General features: G+C 45.8%; 2 protein-coding genes across 2 annotated transcripts in view; one reads left to right on the top strand and one right to left on the bottom strand.

Annotated features, from left to right (window-relative positions):
• The window catches only part of map3k5 (mitogen-activated protein kinase kinase kinase 5), a 43,889-nt gene extending 33,436 nt beyond the window's left edge, over positions 1-10,453 (bottom strand). Inside the window, exons 1-2 of the mRNA XM_029002093.1 lie at positions 9,544-10,453; positions 536-675 (exon numbers count right to left, since the gene is read on the bottom strand). Of these exons, the coding sequence (XP_028857926.1) occupies positions 536-675; positions 9,544-9,928 (525 nt within the window). The 5' untranslated portion in view covers positions 9,929-10,453. The remainder of the gene's footprint in view (positions 1-535; positions 676-9,543) is intronic.
• A 59-nt stretch (positions 10,454-10,512) lies between these two features.
• On the top strand, positions 10,513-17,071 carry lrp11 (low density lipoprotein receptor-related protein 11). Its single transcript, XM_029002094.1, has 9 exons — positions 10,513-12,314; positions 13,246-13,403; positions 13,980-14,121; positions 14,393-14,518; positions 14,855-15,058; positions 15,270-15,440; positions 15,543-15,587; positions 15,670-15,762; positions 16,139-17,071. The coding sequence occupies exons 1-9, from the start codon at positions 11,810-11,812 to the stop codon at positions 16,285-16,287; spliced, it is 1,593 nt and encodes a 530-aa protein (XP_028857927.1). The 5' UTR covers positions 10,513-11,809; the 3' UTR covers positions 16,288-17,071.
• The last annotated feature ends 7 nt before the right edge of the window (positions 17,072-17,078 follow it).

Genomic DNA, 17,078 nt, shown 5'->3' with positions numbered 1-17,078 from the left:
CAAGTGGTTTAGAGGCTTATTTAGCATTTAGGGTGAAATACAGTAAACCTCATCAGCATGTAAAACCACATATTCTGCTCCCCTTCACCTTGCAGCAATGCGGTTTCAGTGTGTTCCGACTTTTATTAAAGAGGACAAAAAAGGGTCTTAAATTCTGTTCAAATGAACATTCAATCGAAGGTTTCCCATGACAAAACAATAGATCAGTGGCCCAGATTAAATGGGCACAGGAACAAGGTCAAATGGCTATTTTCTCCATGCAGGATCTCCATCTTATTACACAATACATGGGGCTCGAGTTACAGTGGGCTAAATCATGGGTGTGGAATTAGTTACAAGCACTGAGACACGTGGTCATTCCTCTAAAATGTGCTTCGACCTGTCGTACCAGAAATGTACAAATCACTGAAACCTCCTGTGCCAGGCCCCGGCCAGAGGGTACACCGAAATTTACATGTGCAAAACAGTAGCTTGGACGACTGTGCATAGCTGTGACATTTCCACGTGGGTGTGATCCATTTCAATCAAGCCATACCTGTAGGGACTGCAGAGCCTCGGAGTCAGAGTCGCAGTACAGGATGATGTTGTTGGCCATGCTGAAGCTCTCCCTCACACCCAGGTGGTAAAAGAGAGAGGGCTGTCGGAAAGCGTCGCTCATCTCCACCACGGCGATGTCTGACGTCCAGAGAGAAAGAGAGGTCAGCCTCACATTAGTTCTCACATTAGCCTATTCCTGCTGGAAGCACTACCCACATTCACACATGCATTATAAAGCCAGGCTATAGCAAAAAAAAAAAAAAAAGGAACTCCCTGTTTCACCAGCACTTCTGGCATTATGACAATAGCGATGGTTCCTTTATGTTTAGATGTCGCAACAAGTAAAACCATACTGGTGAAATCACGCTTGTCGAGTTGTGTGACAGACAAATGCAAATTATTCATACAATAACGTCCCTACAATAGCACCATGAACTAATTACTTTCAATTCAGCCAATTTTATCACGATAACTGAGCCACACAAAACTCAGAGGAAGCATTCACTACACACTCATCTATAACACACAACACATGTAATCGGGAAAGTGTAAATGCATGTGCTTTCTACATTTACATCACATTTACATTTAAGGCATTTGGCAGACGCCCTCATCCAGAGTGACTTACAACGTGCTTTCAAGTTACCATCTACGAAGTGATCAATTCTGGTTCATTAGGACTATGAATACAGTCTTTTTATTCACTCTGTTGCAGTTTCTATACATAAGTTCGACAGTAAAGTTACAAGTTAATCTAAATATTCTAAAGAGGAAGGTCTTGAGCTGCCATTTGAAAATACTCAGTGACTGAGCTGTTCTGACCTCAAGGAGAAATTCCACAGAGGGGCCAAGACGGAGAAGAGTCTAGATGAATGTTTTTCTTTTACCTTCAGAGATGGAGGGACCAGGAGAGCAGTACTGGAGGCTCGGAGTATACGAGGTGCAGTGCGAGGTGAAATAAGGGCTGTGAGGTAGGATGGTGCTACTCCATGTTTGGCTTTGTAGGACAGCATCAGTACTTTGAACCTGATGCGTGCAGCTACTGGGAGCCAGTGGGGGGGAGCGTAGCAGAGGGGTGGTGTGGGAGAATTTGGGAAGGTTGAAGATCAGTCGTGCTGCTGCATTTTGTATGAGTTGTAGAGGTCGGATGGTACATAGTGGTAGACCAGCTAGAAGGGAGTTACAGTAGTCCAGTCGTGAGATTACTAAGCACTGAACCAGTATCTGTGTGGCCTGTGTTGACAGATTTGTCTGATATTGTAGAGAAGGAATGTACATGAGTGGGAAAGATTGCTGATGTGAGTGTTGTGTGTGGTGACAATGTTGTGTCACAAAAATAACCGATATGAGTTTAAGAGTGATTAGGATTCTTTATGATTTGGACATCATCCCATTAATGCTACTTGTGTTAAAATGAATGTCTGCTCGCTGACACACCGTTTCAGTCACATTTCACCTCTAAATCAACAATGAAGACAATACTTTTGCACACATATGCCGAATTGTGATTTTGTTTGCGGCCTGTTCTTCGTTGGACACAGATGATGCTTTTTTTTTTTTTTTTTTTTTTTTTTTTTTAATGAAGTGATTGTCACATGTGATACACAGCAGCACAGCACACAGTGCACACAGTGAAATTTGTCCTCTGCATTTAACCCATCACCCTGAGTGAGCAGTGGGCAGCCATGACCGGCGCCCGGGGAGCAGTGTGTGGGGACGGTGCTTTGCTCAGTGGCACCTCAGTGGCACCTTGGCGGATCGGGATTCGAACCGGCAACCATCTGATTATGGGGCCGGTTCCTTAACCGCTAGGCCACCACTGCCAATGCTGTGATGGTGTATCTCAGAATGGGAGCTCGGTAGGACAATTTTCCTGTGTGGGGACCCTGTGGTGGTCCTTCTGCACTGTGGTGTGGGTGGAACACAGATCAAGCGATAAACCCTTTGGTGCTGACTGGTTGCTGCGTGACAGAACCAGTTTGCCGTTATCCAGGCGAGTTTAGGGGCAGAAGCCTCACAGGTCACATTTTTGTTCATTGTGGTGGATTTGTTTTGCAACGAATCAGACCAAAGTGGGCGGACCTGCAATTCGTTATGTGGCAAAACACAAAGGAAAAAAGTTTTGAGGGGGTCAGAAACGATTTTTTTTACTTGCTTGCACCGTGGCATCGCATCACGTTAGGAATACATGTTATGACGAGGCACGCAGATAAAAGGTTGCAGAATACACTCTGACATTTCGCTGGGAAAGAAACAAGAAAACAGGCGTCCTTCAACCTGTAATTCTTGCCAACTTCATAAGGTACACCTACCGCACAGGCACGGAACATGTGCACATCAATTGAACAGGCACTCACTAGCCAAATCATCAATGGTCAGATTTTACCCAGAGGACCGCGGGCTAATCAGATATGTCGGAGGTGATCGCGGACTGTTCTCAAAAGCCCATGTAAACTCATTCTGCATCTACGACCATTTGCACAGTTGTAAAGCACAGAAGGCTGATCTGTGCAACCAAGCGATGCGTGCAAATGGTGGACGAAGTGTGCAAACACAACAGCAGGTTTTTCTTTCTCTTTTTTTTTTAAGGTCCCCTATTATTATTTTTTTTTTTACTTTTATATAGTGGTCCCCTAATACTGTATCTGAATACTGTTTCTTTGCAAAATTCAGAATTGCAGCCTAATACTGTATCTGAATACTGTTTCTTTGCAAAATTCAGAATTGCAGCCTAATACTGTATCTGAATACTGTTTCTTTGCTAAATTCAGAATTGCAGCCTAATACTGTATCTGAATACTGTTTCTTTGCAAAATTCAGAATTGCAGCCACTTTAAACCAGTCCCACAATGAGATTTCCCTAGGACGCGTCAATTCTGATGAGGAGGAGAGAGGTGGGACAAGAAGGAGAGCGGCCTTAATAAGTAAGTGGGAATTTGCGGAAATTACATCATCAACGCTTCCTGTTGATGATGTATAGGCAATGTCCAGAAAAAAAATGTATTAATACAATGGTTCTTCAGTGTCTTTCGTGACGGAATTTAAAAAAAAAAATACATTTGTACTCATCTTTACATCCAAACTACAATGCTTCGCACGTTTGGAAGCCATGACGGTCGGTGGATTTCCAGTTTTAGAGGACAGGTAGGAAATTCTCTGGGCGGACAAAGCATGAGAAACGGGAGGTAACATTTCCCCTTATGACGACATAAAGGGACAAATTTCAGATTCGAAAGTATGAGCTGCCGCTCTTTGAACGCGAATCAGAATGACCAAAGCACTCTTTACACCTACCGCCATTTCTAGCCACTGCAGGACCATAGGCAGACTAGGGAAACTCATATTAATGTTAAATAATCTTACAAAGTGACGTTTTCAGAATAGGGGCCCTTTAAATTGATTCCTTCATAGGGCCAGTCCCTACAATAGCACAGAACGGCTCCCTCTTACAAAACATGTAAATGCCGACAGGAAGTGGTTTGTTCAAAGTGGATTCACAGCTGCATTTTACCCAAGAATTACACAAGACTGACAGCTAAGTGTGTTTTTTGGTGCATGTCTAAGACATACACTGAATTACACAAAAAAAAAAAAAAAAAAAAAAAGATGTAACCAGACAAACAAGCAGTGTTTGCCTCGATTTAATCGATTATAAGCTATAATGGACCCAGTGGCCCCACAGATAATGACAGCATTAGTGATAACAGCACCATAACTGCACCCCACTTGTGTTCTTGCACACGCACTGAAAATTGGTTTTGGTTTTGCAGCGCCTCCTTTCCCTGTTGATTGCTGAGACAATAAATCATTTATTGCAGAACTCATTGGCGTGTAATAGTGCTTTAGACGCTAGGACAGAAATTTTTCCCTGAAACACCTTTAACAAACTTTTATTATTTCATATGGAATTCATTTTTTATATTTTTAACAATTCAAACTATTATATTCAGTGTATTAACAGCTGCTATAATACCAGTAAGCAACAAAACTTTGAGTGCATGAGAGCAATTTTTGATTTCTTTTTTTGCAAAAGTACATAATAAGCCAAAAGGGAAAGGCAAACATGAGAGCACGTAAGGTCAATGTTGCTTTTTATTTGATAAAAAAACTTAAATTATTTCTGAATAGCAAAGCTAGGAGTGTATATCTCTATTATATATCTCTGTATGTCCGTTCATGAGAATCTGATGGGCTCACAGCCTAAAACCTATTCACACAGGGGGAAAAAAGCTTAAACAGGAACACTTTTGATTGCTTTTGTAATCCAGCTTACCTCCCGTCAGTGACAATGAAAACTGCCCTCCCTCCCCCACAGTTCCAAAAGAATGTGCACTCCCAGTCCCAATTCAGCATTCCGGTCAATTCAAACGTCCACAAGCAGATATGTGCAAAAGAACCATTGTGAGGGTGGGGAGACCGTGTGAGAGCTTGCCGACAATATCACTGCATCCCTGCCAACACAAAAGATCAAATGGGTCTGAAGAGCACTCTCAACTGCCCCTGTCCCTTCATGCCGCCTGCCTGTATTCTGGTGTTTGAGATTAGTAGCTTTGGCTACGACACCAGCTATTGGTTGATGACTGTCTGTATTATTAGCCTTCTTTATTTGGTTGTAGTCACCAGGTGGTGTGCATGGAACACATAAAAAAATTCTTATTATCATATAAAAACTGGTGTTAAAAACGTCAAACCTTGACTCTAAAAAGCAAACTCTATTATGAATGCTGTCCTTTAAGGAAGCACCACTAGAATGAATCTTCTGAGCGTGGAAATAAGCAGTCAGGTCAGTCAATAAATCATTGTCTTAAATGTTTTTATATTATCTTTATGTGGATGCATTTTAGTCAATTTATAGCACATTTATGCTAGTACTTTTCTGTAAAGAAAGCAAAGGCATGTTTTATATATAAATGGCTTTACATCACACTGGAATCCAAATGCACAACAGGCACACCAACACAAGACCTTCTCGCAACCCATTATCTAACCACTCGCGAAGAAAACAGAACCCAGCAATGTTAAATAACAAAACAATGGCGACAATTTGATCAGATAATTTTATCTGACATGTCAGTATGGTGTTGGCCTCCGCAAGTCAGCAATCATTATCATTTACATTTACAGCATTTACCAGACACCCTTATCCAGAGCGACTTACAATCAGTAGTTACAGGGACAGTCCCCCCCTGGAGCAACTTAGGGTTAAGTGTCTTGCTCAGGGACACAATGGTAGTAAGTGGGATTTGAACCTGGTTACCCACTAGGCTACTACCACCCTGGTTTATCATCATCATCATCATCCAGGAAGAAACCAGTCCAATTAGGATCTCATCACAACAAGTGTTGGGACAATAAATGTGAAGAGCTGATCTTAACATAACATAATAACATAATTAAACCTGGTTTATAATGCTTTGTGACATATTTTGCATATGTGACACATATGCATTTATTTAATATAACGTAAATGGGAATAACTATACAATGTGTAATTCTGAGCCTAAAATGTGAACTTTCACATTTTAGCCCAAAAACACCTTTGCACGTCCATCTTGATACATATCGCTACGATTTCAAGGGTAAAAACCTACATCACCAAAGCAACCAGTTCCTTCCTAACATTTTTCCTTTCATTTGCCACCCATCTGTAAAGGTTCTATCGGGTATAAAAAAATTTCATTAGATGGAAAAACTGTTCAAGCCCCTGAAGTGTGAGAGAAGGTATGCCGATATGATTCACAGTTTCCTAACACTACCAAAGAATTGTGGTTTCCCAGGGCCCCAATGCAAACTCCTGGTTCTGCCCTGAAGAAGCATCCTGTGCAACCAAATGCTTCCCAGACCCACATCTGGAGCTCAACCAAGTACCAATGGTGACGCAAGTCCTGAAGCAGCACCCAACTCAGCCAAAAAATCCCAAACTTTCAGACTGAGAGAACTCAACGCTTATGATACTGGCTTATGTAACCAGAAGTGTTTAGTCTCCGTGTTGAGCTCCACGAATTCCTGAATGCAAGCAAGAGATCATAGCACTTCTGGTTTATGTGCAAGAAAGAAACCAAATCAGTTTCAGAAAGTTCTCCAGCAGAGCAGGGAGTTACTGCAAAGGAGGAAGTCCACACAGTCAAGAGTTCAAAAATAGAGCTTTGAACAAAAGGTGTAAAATATGCTGAACAATAGTCATTGAATAACTCAAGCGATTTTATTATTAATATTTTTTGACGGGGGAGTCAAAAGCGCCTTGCGGCGTTTTATGTAACCTGTTCTAAATGCTGATTAAATGCAAAATGTCACTGGCCACCCTGTCATTCACCGCATTGGCCTGAATTTTAGATGGCCTAGCTTTTCCAAACTAAAGTAATTAAGACACCCCATACAAAATATATAACACACACAAACAGGACAATGATGCACCTATGTTATGGGGCTTGCATTGTTTGTCATATATGTGATTTATGTTCGTTTATTACATAACCTATTTCATATTCCTGAAAGTGAAGTGAAAGTGATTGTCATTGGGAAACACTGCTTGTGTCCTCTGCTTTTAATAATCATCCTTGGTGAGCAGTGGGCAGCCATGACAGGTGCCCGGGGGAAAAAAAATACAAGACCCATAAATGAGTAGGTGAGTTCAAATCGTACATCTTTTTTTGTGTCATGGGCCACTTTTAAAGATCTCACTACTGGATCGAGAACCTCACATTAATAATATATTGGACTGAGTCTAAGAACGTTTGGTTTTCTTTGTTGTCCTACATTGTCAGCCTAGACAAATATAAACCAACCGCAAACACAAACTACTAACTACTCTAGTCAGCTGGCAAGCAAAATCCAGATTTCACAGTGAAATTTGTCCTCTGCATTTAACCCATCACCCTTAGTGAGCAGTGGGCAGCCATGACAGGCGCCCGGGGAGCAGTGTGTGGGGACGGTGCTTTGCTCAGTGGCACCTTGGCGGATCGGGATTTGAACCAGCAACCTTCTGATTACGGGGCCGCTTCCTAGTGCTCCGCGATCCCAGCGTTCCGCCAGCGCAAACAAGAGCGAGCAGTAAACAAGCCGGCAGACACGCGGCCAATGAGGGCCGGGAATCTGCTGACAACCGGTGACAAAGGAAGTGGTGCGGACCCCATTTCCCATCTGTACTGAGGGGCATGTGGGAACTTGTTCTGGAATCTGTGTACGGTATAAAGACGAGCAAATCCATCACCCACCCTGGCGGAAAAAACACTATTCTAAATATCCGTTTCCCATAGCAATTAAAAAGTTATTTTAGCTATGGGATGGCAGTCTGGTCAATGTAGTGTTAAAATTAAAATGTCTGCTTTTGTCTATTGGGGTTGTGATGATGTCCTGGCCAATGTGCACCTTTTAATTCAAATTTGAACTAAAACGCAACACGCTCAGAAGCTCCTTATCCTGCTGACAGTGGCGGAAAGCGTCTTGTTCCTGTCTTCTGAAAAAATACAACCGCCTTGGCCACACATGACATAATCTCCCATTCAGCAGTTTCCTCTGCCTTGGGTCTCAAGAGAGGGACGTCCACAGCGTGGTTCCTTTCTCAGCAAGTCCGGTCCGCAAGTGACCGCGGGGTGCTTTCACCAAACTCCATCAGACATCAAAAAAAGCTAAATGAAATGAATACAGTTTGGACAGCAAGTCCGGACCGTACAATCGGCGGGGCCGCGAATGGCCCCCGGGACCGTGTAACACGCATTCAACTGTGAAGGGGTTGTGCACACTTGACCTGAAGGCTCCAGCCATGACACATCATCCAAGAAACCGGCCTCGGCGGCCAGGTCAGGTTGTTCGTGAAAAGGCCAGGTTAATTGCGCCTGTCACCTGAAACCCCGGTGACTCAGCGGCCTCTGTGCACCGGTGCGGCCACGCCTCGCCGGGGAGAAACTCTGACGGATTAAGAGGTCGAACCACAGGCTTCCAAGCACTTCGGCTAAAAGCTCATTCTGAGACGTTTGGTGAATCAGTGGGTGTTGGCGGAATCGCGGAACGAAAGGGAGCACCTCCGTGTTCCAAAAAGCGTGGCTCGTGGCGCCAGTGAAGGCGCTGTGTTCAAGTTCATGGCCGTTCCTGTAGCGGCGCCTCGGAGGGGTGTGCATCAGAGATCCCCTTTAATATTTACACTGACGTTCCGAACAAAGGGGCCTGGCCGGGTGGCCATTACGACCACGCACAGGCGGTGTAAACAAAGGCTTACTTAGTCGTCACAGCCAAATTGTGACCGCTAGACGGCTGGGTTCTAACCTTGTAGCGAAATCCACAGAAACGGCTCGGTACCAGATATCCCTGCATACCCCCAGAGCTCCAGTTTGAGTCCATGACGGTGAGGGTCAAGGCTGTTTTGGCAGCAAAAAGGGGGGACCTACTTAAAAATGAGGTTATCTCTAATTGGTCTATAATTAGCCACATGTGGGTAATGGGAGGAAAGTGATTTTGTTCTGCATTTCTCTCAGGGTGGAGAGCCAGAGCTCCATCCCGAAAACAGCAGGGCGACCCGAGACGCCCTCAGATGCTTCCATCGGCGCCGTCATGGCAGGAAAGTACAAGACGGTGGCCACAGATCGCACCAGCATGTATGGAACAGATTAGTGCAGACCTTTGCATGAAAGGTTAATGGTATTCGGGAGGAATTCCAGTTACAGGCACGTGGGCGGGTACTGGAAATATGCAGACGCGGTTTTTGGGTGAATGGAACACCCACACAACTCCCATGTACTATTTGCACTGTTTAGATTATATACACACACACACACACTCACCACTGCATATGTGCAATGATATAGTGTTTATAGACTTGCTATGTGCAGTAAGATTTATATATATATTGGTTCTAGTACATCTTGCACATAATTGTTCATCATTAGCTCTGAGATATTTGCATTGTGTTTTTACTTTCGTTTTATTCTAGCTTTGGGATCACCTCAAACAAGAGTGGAATTAAACCCGCATAACCTCCAGCTCACGCCCCCCCCCCCCCCCAACCCTTACCGGCGTTATAAAACTGATCAAGGACCGAGGTCTCCCCGAAGTCGAGTTTCCCGAAGTGGACGATCTCCAGCTTGCTGCCCACGACGTCGCACGCGTCCTTCAGACACTGCAGGGCCATGGTCTCCGCCGTGTGCGTGGCGCTGCCCTCGGCGTTCTGCACGTAAGCCACGGTGACGGCTCTGCTTTTGCTCCTGCCCACGGACAGGAGTCCACAGTTGTCCGCGGGGCAGACCGGGCCGACGGGGCTCACGGCGGCGGCGGGGTCGTGCCAGTAGGTCCCGGCGGCGGGGGTCGCGGCGCCGGCCTTCGGGTCACTTTCCGGCGCGTCCGCGCAGCGGCACAGCGCGGGCACCGACAGGCAGATGCCCTCCACATCTGGGTTCATTGTCGAGTCGTCGAGCGGGTCACGGCGATGCCGACCTGGCGTCAGTACGCACTGGGCGCCAGCGGGCGACGGAGCCGCGTCTCCACGCGCGTGGACGCGCCGGTGATGATCCGACACGCGAATTCAGGAAACCGGAACGTCATCGCTTGTTCCTCCCCGCCGCTGTCAGAGTCGAGTTCCACTCCGCTCCGTGTCGGCACGAAAGGGGACGTCGTGCGACGCGCTACCGTCACGACGCACTTGTGCACTTTGCTTTCGAAGACTTTCGCTGAAGACAAAGAATTCCGCGCCCGCGAAGGGTGGCGTTACTGAAGTTCAGAGGAAGAAATGTATTTCTATACATATAAATATAAATATATCCTCAAAAGTCCTCGCGGGCAACTCGCAGACGAGGCCGTGTTCCCAGAAAGCCGAGCCCGAAACGGCTCCAGCCCGGCCGTGTCGCTCCGCGGCCCCGGGTCCGAGTTGTGAAATTGGCGGAGGTGTCGGAGACGCGCCTTGTTGCTACTGTTATCGTTCCTGCACGGGCTCGCGCGCGCCCGCGGGGGCAGGGGGCGGGGCCTGGCGTACTTCGTGGGCGGGGAAAACACCCTTATTGGGCAACGGGCGAAAGAGGAAGCGCTTGTTGACGTCGAAGAAGCACTTTTGTACCGAGTTAGACTCGAGTGGTAGCTTAATATTCCACAGTGAAACAAATATTATAGCGATATATATATATATATATATATACCTGGTTTATTTTAAATTATTTGAGGAACGTCTCTTGTTGAACAAGCTTGAGTTTGAGTTTAAATATTAATATAAAATAGCCTTGTTCAAAGGATGGGAACAGAAAATGCAAATCTGATCCTGTTTATTCCTGTCATGGTGCTGGATTAAAAATACCATCATTAGCGGACCCCGTGGTGTTGTAAGGCCTATATTCACACGGAGTGAGTGAGTGAGTGAGTTAGTGAGTGAATGATTAATTCGACACACTTGACCCAGACTGATTTCCAGTGATTGCTCCTCGTCTGGCGGCCCAATAGCACCGCCAATTCTGTACACGTCTGACATCTAGTGGTCATGGCTTGTCATTGCCCAACAACGCTCGAGATGACGTCATTAGCCATGGAAAGAGTTGAACGATATATGCCTGTGTGCGCTAACAGGCTTAATTTACGAGAAGGCATAATTATATCTTACAATATGACTGAATGAAGAGCGGCTGATCATGTTAGTGTGGGTTCTAAAAAGTAAAGGGAACGACATATAAGCGATATTATATGATGCTCCTTGCACAACGTTATTTCTAAATCTATCATTACATAAATGTTCTTTCTGTTCATGATTTCCCACAAAAAATCCAGGATTAAAAAAACTGTCTGAAATACAAAAAAATATTAAAAAGAAACACTTGCTTTTCCCATAATTTATTTGAAATATTTGAACTTTATACAGACCTATTTAAACTTAATACAGATACATCGGTAATCTTGATGAAGCGTCGACGAGCATCCGTAACGCCTCACTGACGTCACTGTGCTGGAGTAGTGTTGCCAAATCCGCTCATTTAAACGCTTTTGTTAAGTCGTCGCTAAAATGATATTTTTATTGTACTTGCTTAAAATAATGAACTGTGGACTCGGTTGTAAATAGGTCAATTCAAAACACTACCAAGTATGAACAGAGTTTTTAGTTTCGCTCTTCGTCGTTGCGGGTTTCTTCCGCACGATCTGGCAACCCCGGCTGGACGGAGCTGTCTCCGTGCGCAGTGCTGAGCTGTACCTGGCCGCGGTGCCACCATGTTGTCCTAGGTTCGTTTTTGATGTTGTTGATTGCGCCGCCGTTAAGCCTGTTCATTCTTTATTATTTCGGGGGAAAATGAGAGACTGAGCGAAAATGGCACTTGCGCCCTGCCTCCTCCTGCTCTGCGCGGCCAGCGCGGCCCTCTCCCGCTCCCCGCAGATCTCCGACCTGAAGTCCAAGATATCCGGCGTCGAGGAGCTGCTGGAGGAGTTCCGCAAGCAGCTCCAGCAGGACCAGGGCTACTCGCGGGAGGAGGACGCGGGCGACGCGTGTCTCGGCGACTTCGACGCCGCGGAGGAGCGCATCATCCGCGCCCGGGACTCCATAGAGCAGGGAGCCGCCTTCCTGTCGGCGCCCGGCCGCGTCTACAGCTGGAAGGACTGCCTGCACGCCTGCTGCTCGGAGCCGCACTGCACCGTGGCGGTGATGCAGGAGGACCCGCAGCGCACGGCCGACGGCCTCAGCTGCTACCTCTTCAACTGCACGTACAGGGGCAAGGACGTGTGCGCCTTCTCCGCGCAGCAGGGCTTCGGCGTGTACAGCCGAGCGCGCAACGCCACCGGCCCGGACGGCGCCCGGGAGGACGCGTCCGTCCAAGGTAGTCGTGTCCGGGATGCCGTTGTGGCCTGGCGGTTAAGGAAGGTTGCCGGTTCGAATCCCGATCCTGAGTAAAGCACCGTCCCCACACACTGCCTGTCATGGCTGCCGACAAGGGTGATGGTTAAAAGCAGAGGACACGTTTCGTTGTGTCAACGTAAGCTGTGCTGCAGTGTCTCACAATCACTTCACTTTCACATTAAACTTAAACAGTGATACATCCCAGTGTACTGACCATGCATGGCAAAAATTGGTGACAGTATCGGTTTATCACCCTAATGATAATGAGTGTGGAAAGAGATTTTTGGAATAGTGATCCGTGTTACTCTATAGGGATCAAAAGGGATCAAATAAATCTACAGTATATACTGAATAAGAAATATTGCAGAATATGTAGTTTTACCTCTATTATGACATGTAGATTTTCACCACATTTTGAAAGGTTTAGACAAGAAATTCTTTTATACTTTTCAAACGTATTACATTTACATTTTTACATTTACAGCATTTATCAGACGCCCTTACAATCAGTAGTTACAGGGACAGCCCCCCCTGGAACAATTTAGGGTTAAGTGTCTTGATCGGGGACACAATGGTAGTAAGTGGTATTTGAACCCTTGCATGATTGTATGAAATGTATGATTGTCATTTTTCTGTCACTGTGATACACAGCATATTTGTGCCCTATATGTAACAAATCACCCTTAGTGAGCCGCGGGCAATGTGTGGGGACAGTGCCTTGCTCAAGGGGACATCAGTGGCACCTTGGTCGGTGGTGGATTTGAACCTGCCACCTTCCGGTCGCAGGTCCGCTTTCACTAGGCCACCACTGGGCCAGAAAGGAACTTGTTTCTGCACATGTTGTCCAAGTTCGTACACGTGACGGCACCAGCGAACTGTTATTAAGGGTGATGTTTGTGTGATATGGACAGACATGGATGAGCCTCCGCGCAGTGATGCTGGACAGGACGTTGTGGTCCAGCTGCCCACTGACTGGGCAGTGCTGGACGGCCGGGACAGCATAGACGATCATGGTGTCGTGCGGTACGACTGGACGCTCGTCAAAGGGGACCCGGCACTCAAGATGAAGGTATACTCATGTATTCAAGTGTGCATATATATTTGTTACATGCATACTTTTATTGCTCTCATTTCCCTCAGTGTCTCTCTTGTGTCACATCGACTCACTAAGTTCACTAATAGTGTTTAAGGCTGTAAAATTATAGAGCAATTATTTGAAGCATATTGAATGGCGTTGGGTGTGCATGGTCCAAATTTGTCAAGAGAGAGATTGTATGTATTTGGAACACTCCAGCATCTGTGTGAGTGCAGGGAGGGGGTTGAGCCGGTCTAGATGTTTGCTCACCGCTGAACAGACTGAGATAAGAGCGCTGAAAACCCCCACCTGCCACCAGGACAAGAGCCCCATTGTCACCAGCAAACAGTTTCCTGGGTCTGGCGTTCGTAATGTGAGCTGCAGGAAAGTGCCGAAGGCCTATTACCAAGCAGAAGATTTTTAACCCTGTTGTTTCCCTTTCACGAATCAACAAATGATGAAACGAGGCAGGCGGTTTAATGGCGGCGCGTTTTTGTCTAACGCTAGAAATGTGTGTAAGAGGTCGCTGTACACCTACAGTGAGGTCACGATCCCATCTTCCTTGTAAAGGTCACCCATCCAGGCTTGCTGAAGATCAGTGGGCTGGAGAAGGGGGTTTACATCTTCCAGCTGGCGGTGACAGACACGGCGGGACAGAGGAGCTCAGACAACGTCTCCGTCACCGTCCTTTCTCCAGAGCCCCAGGCAGAAGGTGACCCGTTGGGCCGCCAAACCCCTTTTATTACACAGTACTTTCTGCATTTTTGCGATTTCTCTTTGTTTATTACACAACCTCATGTGTGTTATTTCATAGTCACATTTGTTCAGTTTTGCTCTATAATGTAAAAAAAATGCAACAGCCGTAAATGAGTAGGTGTGTCCACGTTTACGTGTGTCTGATTATAACAGCGAAATAGTTGAAAAAGTTGTATTGTAAAAAAGCAGCCCAGGCAGAAATGAACTGGACCATTTGCTCTTGTCAGTGTGTACTGGCCGCTGCTCTAGGTACCAGTTCATGTGCGACGATGGCTGCTGCGTAGACATCAGCTTCGCTTGCGACGGGAAACAGCAGTGTCCAGACCGCTCTGATGAGGCCTTCTGCCAGAACTGTGAGTCCCATCATCTCTACCACCAGCTTCAGCCATTTGCTGAAGTTTAGATTTTGTGCATTTAGATGAAATTATCACAAAATTTTGACTTTTTTTCTTTCGGGTTCAGGATCTACACACACACACACACACACATATATATATATATGTTAGAGAGAGAGAGAGAGAGAGTGCTTAAGCTATATAATGTTTTTAAAGTATGTAAAGCAAAAAAGAAACAGGAAAAATATATTTTTAAAAAAGTGATATAATAAGTAAGGTCATCATTAATAAAAGTTGAGATGAAATTGACAATGGATTTTGTGTTACCCCTCATTCCTTATTTCTGTTCTGCAGTTGATGGGAACAGAAAGGCGGTCACCCATGCTTCTAGTCCTCCTCAGGCCAAATCTGACGAGGTCAAAGGTCACGCCCCGTTCCCTGCAAGGCCTAAACTGACAATGGAGGATCCCGGGCTTCCCATAGACGATTCCCATTACAGACACAAGGATCAACCAGCCCAATCCAAACTCAACAACCAGCAGGAGCGACTTGTTCCAGGTAGGGCCAAGACTCTCCGCTTACTACTCTGGGCAGTCCTGTGATTGGCTGAGTGCAGTGGGCAGAAGCCGGTCTCTGATTATTAGCCTCTGGAACAAAAACATTCTCTGTCCCCTGCAACCCGATCCTTTAATTTGCAGCGGGCATGCCGCTGTCACCTGACCAGCCAGTGCGCCCAAACGAAATGCTGTCCCCGCTACTTCTTTTTCAGAGCACTGCGCAGCGCCCCCGGTGGTGGGACCCTGTAAGGGCGTATTCCCCCGCTGGTACTACGACCAGGACTCTGGAGAGTGCAAGCACTTCATTTACGGGGGCTGCAAGGGCAACCACAACAACTTTCTGCAGGAGACGGACTGCGTTAGCGAATGTATACAGAAACACGGTGAGATTTCGCCTATGCTGTGTATCACAATGACAAAAAAAACGTTCACTTTTGCTAATTCAGTAACGTGTATTAATCAAAATCCATTTTATTCTTTCAAAGACGTGACCACAGCAGCGCCCACTCCCAGTAAAAAAACACCAACAGGTAAACGGCTTCCCTATTGCACTTGCTCTGTTTTCTGCACAACTCATTCAAGTGCATCTCAATTCAAATATGTTCTGTGTAGCTGGGATTCCCAAAATGGCAGAATCTGAAGTGAAGCCACAGACGAATGTTCCTGTTTCCAAACCTTTAGGAAGGCAGCTGCCTCCAGAGTCGGGTTGGTTACTTACAGAGCTGAACAACGTTCTGCCCAACACTTCATCACATTTAGGATCCTTTTGGTTCAAGCGAAAATGACACCTTTTTACAGACTGCATCGCCCATAAGGGAGCAATTTAAGAATTTCACCTGAAATTGGCAGTAATATTTTGACACTCATAATGATCCATTGCTAATCCATTGCTTGATTTGCTACTAAAGGGACACAATTTAAGTGTTTCCTATATTAACATAAGCTTACAAACATACATACTCAACACTATAACCACAAATTGTATATTGGTAAAAATTGGAATATTATGATTATCCATGTATAGTGCTGATGATTACATCGTAAGCGCTACACGTGTTAAAATGACGTTTATGCCCCATAGGAGCCATCTTGCCCCTGGTGCTGGGGATAATCATCAGCACCCTGCTCTTGCTGATGGTGGGCTGCCGTCTCCGCCTGGTGCGCCACAAGCTGAAGAAGGCCCGGCCCCTCACCACAGAGGATTACCTCATCAACGGCATGTACCTGTAGCCGGGCCGGCGGGAGAGCAGCCTGGAACGGAACAGAACATTTCGTCCTTGTCTCCTTTTAAGATGGACAAACCACTATACTTGTGCAGTCGTCATGAAATTGCCGCCCATATAAAGAAGCCGATATTGCTCTAGCCTTGCATTATGCAGTACCGCTATATAGGCACTTCGGGAGCAAGAGTTGACCTTTCTTGAGTGGGTAGAGAAGGTACACACCATCTTTTATTATGTGCCAATGGAACCGTCACATCTAACCCTAGTCAAACGAGGAGGGGACACAATTTAATGTTGATTGCCACAGGACTCCCCATGTTTCCACCCTCTTGATTCTTCACGGTTGCTCCAGACATTCCCTTTTTTCCATGGTCACACCTCAAGTCTGCACTGCTCAGTACGGTTACATGTTTCTGCTTCTGAAGGAATCCCTGCTGGTGTGCATTTCTCCCACTAGAGTGCAGCAGCAGACTGTATGAGTTATGAAACGTAGAACATGTCATTTTTTTGGTGGAGAGGGTTGCTGCTGCCGTTTTAGTATTTATTGTCAGACAGATCGCAAGCGTCTCCGATATCTGACCAGCGGGCGGCAGAAGATGTTTCTATTTCCACTTGTGATATGGTACGTGGTACTCTTTATTGACGATGTAGCTAGTACCTGTAAATGTCACCTTTAAAATCTGTTATGCATAATTATATATAAACTGTATATGCATTACGTGAAATGTTTTATTTTGAGGAACAATGAGAGAAAACGAAAAAATAAAGTTACACTGAGTGGTGAAGCGGAACATTTCT

This window comes from Denticeps clupeoides, chromosome 14 (genome assembly GCF_900700375.1).
Source record: "Denticeps clupeoides chromosome 14, fDenClu1.1, whole genome shotgun sequence".
Lineage (NCBI taxonomy): Eukaryota > Metazoa > Chordata > Actinopteri > Clupeiformes > Denticipitidae > Denticeps > Denticeps clupeoides.
The sequence above is the reverse complement of the archived record's forward strand: the minus strand, read 5'-3'. Positions and strand labels throughout refer to the sequence as shown.

Bases quoted from the DNA above. Each gene is read 5' to 3' on its own strand.
- lrp11 (XM_029002094.1), top strand. From the start codon at position 11,810: ATGGCACTTGCGCCCTGCCTCCTCCTGCTCTGCGCGGCCAGCGCGGCC. The intron at 12,315-13,245 runs GTAGTCGTGTCC...TGATATGGACAG, and splicing joins GGAGGACGCGTCCGTCCAAG to ACATGGATGAGCCTCCGCGC. The intron at 13,404-13,979 runs GTATACTCATGT...TTCCTTGTAAAG, and splicing joins ACCCGGCACTCAAGATGAAG to GTCACCCATCCAGGCTTGCT.